Source organism: Aristolochia californica, unplaced genomic scaffold (assembly GCF_029961685.1).
Source record: "Aristolochia californica isolate CCGP_79_NKW_82.1479 unplaced genomic scaffold, dmAriCali1.0.hap1 SCAF_8, whole genome shotgun sequence".
Taxonomy (NCBI): Eukaryota; Viridiplantae; Streptophyta; class Magnoliopsida; order Piperales; family Aristolochiaceae; genus Aristolochia; species Aristolochia californica.
This window is the reverse complement of record NW_027182279.1, coordinates 40,375,944-40,384,669: the sequence shown is the minus strand read 5'-3', so window position 1 is coordinate 40,384,669 and position 8,726 is coordinate 40,375,944. Positions and strand designations below refer to the sequence as shown.

The 8,726-nt window shown below is 33.7% G+C and overlaps 1 protein-coding gene across 1 annotated transcript; it reads left to right on the top strand.

Annotated features, from left to right (window-relative positions):
• The first annotated feature begins 2,627 nt into the window (after window positions 1–2,627).
• On the top strand, window positions 2,628–4,007 carry LOC137938557 (UPF0481 protein At3g47200-like). Its single transcript, XM_068783506.1, has one exon. It carries the CDS (start codon window positions 2,628–2,630, stop codon window positions 4,005–4,007), a length of 1,380 nt encoding a protein of 459 aa, XP_068639607.1.
• The last annotated feature ends 4,719 nt before the right edge of the window (window positions 4,008–8,726 follow it).

Here is an 8,726-nt window from a genome sequence, read left to right as displayed (position 1 = left end):
AAATGTCACACATTCCTTTAAATTTTGTTACATAGTCATTCAAAGTGTGATCATCCGTCTTCATTGTTTGGAATGTTTAACAGAAGTGCATTTCATATACCTTTGATTGATTTTTTAAAATAATTTGACATTTTTGTCATACCTCTCTTGCAGTCTTAAGTCCAACCACATAACAAAGGGTTTCTCTACCTATTTTAGCATTGAATCAACTAACAAGTCATTGGTCTCTAAGATCCCATTATTCAAAAGATGGATTTATCATGGATGGGTTTTCACTGAAAATTTGAGGAGGTGGTGCAATAGATCCATCAATGAATACTATCAATCTTTGAGATTTCAAAATTGGAATCTATTGACTTCTCCATAGCACATAACTGTTGGAAGAGAGTTTAATTTAAATGAGTATTGTAATATATGTAACTAACATGAGAGACGGATTTGAATGTATAGAGATGGCATCGATTCTCATTATTTTTTTCAAAAAAAAATGATGGAAGATAGATTCAAGAAGAGAAAAAGAATTGCTATGACAATGTTTATGGAAGAAGATGATAATCAAAAGAACTTGTATAAGATATAGAATTAATGAAATAGTACCTACTTGTTTGAATGAGAACAACCTCCTCAGGATCAAACCTTTTGCTTTGATACAAAGAGAAAATTTTAGCCACATGAATGAGTGAATGAATAAATAAATGAATGGAAGAGCTTAAAGGCACTTGAAACCAATAGCATGAGAGGGAGCCAAAGGGGATGAATTCTTTGAATAAATCAACGAATGAATAGAGAAGAGCTATAAGGGCTTATATAGTTTTTCAAAACCCTTAATTAAATAACAAAATATCATGCACGTCCTCATGCATGGTGTCATCTAGGTGTCTTGACTTTTTTACATAAATTAATACAAATCAATGTGATCTTTGTTCAATAAATGTGTTAATCTTTTCTTTCTTCTCCATTTTTAGATCTAGATTTTCTCCAAGTGATTGATTTGACCTAGATTTTCTCCCCTTGATTGATTGATATGAGAGAATATTTCTCCTTGATTGATTTGGATAGATTGAGCATGATTTGTAGGAGATATTCCAGTAGCTTTGGAAGGTTTTAGTGGGGCCCTCATGTGAATGATTGTAGGGATAGTCTTCTAGATCCATGCTTTGGGATGTCCTCCTTTGCATGAGTGAGGTGGACATCACCCTTGCATGGTTTTGCATGGGTGACGTGGCCTCCTTTGCCTTTGCCTCTTTACCACTTTTGCATTTGTTCTTCCTTTGTATTTATGTTCGTTTGTGTAGCTTGTAGTAATGAATCCTCTTGTGCATGTCTTTGTACATTGATGTGTCCTTCAAGAGATTTAGACTGCTTAACATAAATTATAATTCTTCGATTTTCTTTTCTGAAATGATAATCTTCGATCTTTGGACGAAGATCGCTTATTATGCAAGGGCATTTTTATCCGAAGATCTTAGATTTATCATTTAAGAAAAAATCGAAGAATCATAATTTATGCATAAGATCATTTATGAAATGCAAAAATTTTTTGTGTGTGTGCGCGTGCGTGGATATAAAAAATAGTTTTTTTTATTGGTAGTTTCCAAACAATCTATTTTATATAAAAAAATTAACTTATAAATAGCACTATACTTAATTAAGTACTTTAATTACCAAAGCATTCAATCATAGAGAATTGCCAACGGTACCTTACGTGAAAAAAATAAAAGTCACAAGTTCATCTTTTTGAGTCGGAGAGAGATTGATTACAGAAGTTTCTTTCAGTCTACGCCAACAGAACAATGTAATTCTTTACGTGAATAAATTGAAAGCCAAAAGTTTATTCTCTCTCTCTCTTTCCTTTAACAGACTACTTCCATTTCTCATGAAGTATTTATAAAGCTGCTAGAGTTTGATTGATCAAGACTTCATTCACAGCTCAATCTCTATTTTCGGTATTCACAGCTCAATCTCTGCCTCAGACTACTGCGAACGAGTTGCATCATGACTTCCAGTCATCTTTCTGGTGATGTTTCATTCCTGCTCTCGACTCTGTAGATAGTAAATGTAATTTGTTCTTCTCATTTTTGTTGGGGAGAGTCGTCGCCACTGATCAATTCGCACTCCCCATCTGCTGCAGGTAGAATCTTCAAAAGAAAAGGCTGATCAGAGAACTTCAGAGGGAACATCTTTCCCACTGCTTTCCAGATTTCTACTCTCTCCACTCTACAATGGAAAAGGTAATTACTACAATGCCCTTAGGGTTACATGCTTCAAAAGGAAAAAGACATAAGAGGTCATATACTAGCTTGCATAATTTATATCATATTTATGAAAGTTCTCTTCTCTACTAGTCATGACACCCCTACACATGTGGGTGTCTTTTAACAGTTTGTGTGGGGCAAATTATCTTTTAACAGTTTGTATGGCAGAAAACATGAAACGAGGCAGCTCACTCATTGCGGACCATGGAGATCCTTCTGGAGATCCTCCAAAAGAAATAGAAGGTTTCGACTAGCCACTCTTGGATGATTTTAAATCTGGGTTCCTCTTATCACTTTAAATTCAATATTTTCTTGTGAGTTTCATCATGAACCAGAATAAAAGCATAGAGGGTACTCATTTTCACAGAAAAAATGGAGGAGAGCAGCACTTCAGTGGCCCCAAAATCTGGAGCAGAAGGAATTGAAGGTTTCAATAGGCAACTTCTAGATGACTTCAAATCTGGGTTCCAACCATTGTTTGTTCGAAACCCAACCACCACCATCTACACCGTTCCAGAACGTATATACAAGCTCAAACCAAAGATCTATGATGATCGGTATCAGTACTTTGGAATCGTCATGAACTTCGATGAATTCTATCCAAGGTCGAGCTTGAGTGACCTTCACATGTTAGCACATATGCAATCAATCCTCTCCCGCAATGGTAAAAACACTTTTGAGGATTACCTCTCGGCTATGGAACAAATGAGAGACAGAATAAGCGAGTGTTACCTCGAAGAAATCAGGGTAGACTTCAAGTGTTTGATTGCTTTGGTATTGAGTTGTTGCCACATACTTGATGTGCTACTCTTATTTTTTGAAGGCAAACTGACACCACAAGTGGATCAACGTTGTTCCACTGCATTGCATGAATTGCGCACGGACATGCTCCTAGTTGAGAGTCAAATTCCTTTCTTTGCCCTTCAAAAAATTTACGATTTGATAGACCTCGATCATTCTGCCTACCCTTCCTTAACGGACCTTTCCCTTCATTTCTTCAATGAGTTTTTTCGGTTCAACCAAGTGGTTGATCCAATGCCTTCCGATCAGATCCACCATTTACTTCATTTAGTTCACTATCATCTCCTTCCACCCAACTACTTCCTCAAACAACAAGGATCGAAAAGTAAATTTCTCTCACACTGTCTTGAATTTCCGATCTCTGTCCCTTCTCCATCAAAACAGACAAGTACCATATCACCAATTCCTTGTGCTAGAAGACTCCGAGATGCTGGAATAAAGCTCACGAAGAAGAAAACTACTGGATTCTCAAATATTACCTTCGATAGAGGTGTCCTGGAGATCCCATATTTACGTCTTGATAACTACACTGAAGTTCTATTACAGAACCTGATTGCTTGGGAGCAATGCCATCCTAACGTTGGATCATATTTCACCGGTTACGGGATTTTCATGGACTTCATCATTAACACTGCAGAGGATGTTGATATACTCAGTCGCCACAGGATTCTTGAGCAAACGTTGGGATCAGAGGAAGAAGTAGCTTCCGTTTTCAATGGGTTGAGCACCAACATTTTCTATTCTCAACAAGAAAACGATTTACTTCCGAGCGTATGCGAAGAAATAAACAAATACTGTGAGAATAAGTTTAATATATGGAAGGCAAATCTGATAAATGATTACTTTGGTAACCCTTGGGCAATTATTTCTGTTGTTGCAGCCATCGTCCTCCTTTTTCTTACCGCGACGCAGACATTCTTCGCTGCCTTTGCCTATTTTCGACCTCCTTAAAAGGGTTTTGAAGCTTCATTTCTTTATGTAATAAAATGTATTTGATTTCATCTTTTGTTTATATGAAGCTTTTACCTTGTTTTACTTGGAATGTTACCCTTGGATCCATCTCTTTTCTCTAAAACATACTACTGTCTTCTATTCTTTTAAAAACTATAAATCCTTTAAATTAAATCCTATTGCTATTAGAGACTTACTAGAAAATTACAAAAAATATTTTAATTTTTCTTAGGAAAGTTAAATGGACCTCTTATTGCCTTTTCTAAGGAAATAAATAAAAATTAATAATTAATCTAATATATTACTATACTTATCGATAAATTTTTAATCAAATAAAATGTTAAATACAAAATTGCTATGAAAATTACCTCATGCTAAAAGTATTATATCATCAACTGACAAATACTTATTTAAAATTTTTCTATACGGTTTTCTAGCCCATCTTGGCAAGAAAATCTTACTTAGAAAATTATATGATTTTTTAACAAGAATTTATAATTAGAAAAATATTTTCAAAAAAAATGAGGCACTAATGGTCCCTATATTTCTACTAAAAATGTCTTTTCAACATTTATTTAAAAAACCACTAATAGTCTCTAGAAACGTTTTTCTACTAAAATATCTTTTCTATTTCTTCAAAACCCACAAGGAAGGGACAAAGAATTTTTTTTTTCCTTCTTTATTATCTCGCACGTAGAGGTGGCTTCGAATAAATTATATATAAAATTATGTATACATTTTTAAAAAAAAATGATAGGGGAGGTTCTGGATTGAATTTCAATAATGGATTAAAATGCACCAATATTGATCTTTTTTACTCTACTTGTTGTCTAGCTTATTTTTTAATTTTTTAATCTGGTCATAAATTTACTATGGCCTCCGTAGTGCCCCTAGATGAAAATTTATATTATAGGAAAAATTATAAATATTTTTCCTATGATACATATTCCCAAAAAAAAATTAAATAAAATCCTATTACTATTAGTGACTGATTAGAAAACTATAAGAAATATTTTAAAATTTTCTTAGGAAAGTTAAATGGACCTTTTATTGTCTCTTCTAGGAAAATAAATAAAAATTAATAATCAATCTAATAAATTATTATACTTATCGATAAATTTTTAATCAAATAAAATGTCAAACACAAAATTGCAATGAAAATTGCTTCATGCTAAAAGTATTACAACATCAATTGTTAACAACTTATTCAAAAAATTTCAATACAGTTTTCTACCCCATCTTGGTAGGAAAATCTTACTTTGAAAATTATATGATTTTTAATAAGAATTTTCAATTAGAAAAATGTTAAAAAAAAATGTGACACTTGTAGTTCATAGAAACTTATTTCTATAAAATTTATTTTTAATGTTTTCAAGAGATATGAGGAAGGAGAGTTTAAGGAAAAAGTTTTTTTTATTTTTTTTTTTATGATCTCGCACGTGCGAAATCATCTTCGCGCGAGGAAAGGGGGGAGGGGGGGCGATTATTTATCCCCTAATTTTTCCCCTGAACTTATTGGTTCTGGTAGTTCACCATATCAAAAAATTTGACCCATTTAGTAGGAGAAAGGAAAAACATCGTAAGGGTTCGAACACAGTGAAATGAGTAAAACCCTTTGAAACGAGCTGACTTTGTGTAAAAATTCAAATCTTCAATCATTCAAGCCTAGTTCTAGGAGATATAGGTCTCCAAAATTTGTGTCCTACCTACCTTTGTGTTTATTAGAAAAAAATTAATATATGTTTAATAATTTTTTGGCAAATTTTTTACCTTTTTGTCCTAAATGATATAAACTCATTTTGTGGCCATTATGACTATTTCTTTTTCACTTGGAAACCTTAATATTTAGCCAAAACTCACCCTAAACATTGAGAATTCTCTTCCCTGTATTTTCCAAGCACTCTAAGCTTTTACATACAATTTTCAAACTTTGTGTCTCCTCCAAAGCGTAAAATGAAATCAAATTTAGAAATTTTCTTCATTGAGCTAAGTTTCTTATAGCATTTACTTTAAAATCTCTACTTATAATGTCTTGTGCTAGAGAAACTGATCATGTAGTGGCTATCTTAGAATTCACTCTAGCATTTGATTTTAAAGGGTCTTTCGCATAAGTATAAGAACATTGGGATAGGAATTTAAAAAATCTAAAGTATTTACACACTTTTACTTTCACCTATTGATTATACTTGGTCAACTACATTGAACTAGTACTATTACACTTTGAAACCATTCATTAAAGTTCAGATTATTACTCATGGGCAATAATTTTAATTAAATTATTCAATTGATTTGCTTTGTGCATCTTCCCCCATTTGAAAAACCAATCCAAAATCTACTTTGAGCTTATATTTTAAAATCATGTCATTAAGTAATATTTGAGCTATTGTTACATAGGTACATGATTGGTGTTCTTATTATTCAAGTTGTTACATAGGTAGGCACATATGATTGATTGTGCTTGTTGTTCATTCTTGAATTGTGATGTCAACCTTATTAAGAGGCTTTTGTATTTGACTAAGATTTAAGGGAGCAACCCTTAGATTGTTGGTCGAGCCTTGGCAAGGCAAAATCATCTCAACTTAATTTGTCTATAAAAAGTATTGGTCAATCAATAAAACAGCTACAATCTTTATTTAAGTCTTTCTTAGTTGGCAATCTAAACATATTCAAGTGTCTTGGTAGACAAAATCAGGAGTTAGTGACAAAGACTAAGAAAGGTTAACATAGCTAGTAGAAAAGCTAATGAAAAATAACGAGTGGACCAGCCACTGCTAAAACTAGACCAGCTCTTGTATTTTAACTTTGAAGTTTGGATTGACCTAACTACATTGACATTTCAATAACAACTTGTTTATCAAGAACCTGCAATTGGTCCTTAAGAACAATTTATTAAATATTCAACCAACCAAAGCATCCGCTGATCTAAGTCCCAAATCACCACTTCAACTTGTCCTTAATCAAATGGAAACACAGGCCAGAACAAGAGCAGAAGCCTGCAATTGGACCGCAAGAACAATATTAAATATTCAACCAACCACAACATATGCTGTTGTAAGTCTCAAATCATGTCTACGTACACAAGGGGACTCCTCTACATAATAAGCTTCTGCATTGTTGATTTCAGCTTCTCTTTCACACTAGAGGTTGTCTATTCCTTCTCCAGTTTTCCTATTTTTCCTTTCTGTGCCAATAACTCAACATTTTTAGTTTCTGAACCTCTTCTCCCATACTTTGCCTTTTCTTATTTTCGTAGCTCTCTATTTAGTTTTTATGTTTGCTCGTCCCTTTGCAATTTAAAACAAATTTGTTTTAGCTATATTTAAAATCATTTTTTACCGTAGTATATTTATCAATTGAATTCAGTTGATTGATTAATTGGTTTAAGTCGAGCAATCATGCAATACGCAGAGTGAACAAAAGCGATTTCAGTCATTCAATTTCACTCTCTTAGCATGAGTTATATGGGATATCATTTCTAGACAAATGTATACCACTCTATTTAGACGAAGGTAGGTTGTACATGCTTAGTTCTCGTCTTAGCTTAGAAAATCGATCAAATCCTAATGGCTTTATGAAAATATCCGCAAGTTGATTTTTTTTAGTAGGAACAAATTTCACTTTAATTACGTTGATTTGAACCAGCTCTTGTATAAAAATGTGTCTGATTTTAATGTGTTTTGATCGAGAACGGTGAACTGGATTCTTACTAAGGCTTATAGCACTCATGTTGTCACAATAGATTGCCATTTCGTTTTGCTCTACACCATAATCTTCCAGTTGTTGTCTCATCCATAAAAGTTATATACAACAACTTCCAATAGCTATGTACTCAACTTTGATGGTGGATAAAGCAACCTAATGTTGGTTTTGGAAAGCCATGAAACAAGAATATTTCCAAGTAATTTGTAGTTACCACTCATACTCTTCCAATCAATTTTGCATCCAACAAAACCAACGTCTGAGTACCCTATTAGATCTATGAAAGAGGTGTTTGACACCAAAGTCCCAAGATGGGTGCTCCAAGTAGATATATGAAAAATCTTTATGAGTTGGAGTGACTTTATGAGTAAGCATGGCTTCTGCATCGGAGATTTTATCATGCTTGAGCAAAAAAGAGATGGCTTTCAATCTCACCATGACGAGGGTTCTACTGTCAATAGCTCTAACTTGAAGAACAACAATGGTAACTATTTTTTCTCTTGTCACTGTTTCATTTTTTTTTCTTTTCTTCACATGGTTCTCCCAACTGTAACTTCCAGACGTTCATTGTGGAGGTCCTTCAACGACCCATGATGTTGGAATCCCGAGCAGAGCCACCTTCACAGCCACCATGTTCACCTACAATCTAAATCAGAGTTTTGTGGTAAACACTCATCTTTTGCTTGCATGGTCGTTGCCCGATTCTCCTATTCAAAGCATTACATCATTTTGGTTTAAAACACTTCAAAGTAAGAATTTTGAGGATCTCCTAGTTTGCAGGCTATTCCAGCTCATATCAAGCGTGATGTTGGACTTGGGAGAAGAGCTACTACCCTCAACGGCTACCTAATTGATTTCAAATTTTTGTTAAGGTTTATGTCTTCCTAGTGGATAATATGATTCTTGTGCAGGCATATCTGATAACTAACAAGGAACCGATAAAATTTTGGGAGTTCATATCACTAATTCTTGAAGGCCTTGGCTAAGAGAGGTACTTAGAGATTTTGTGGGTTCTATTTT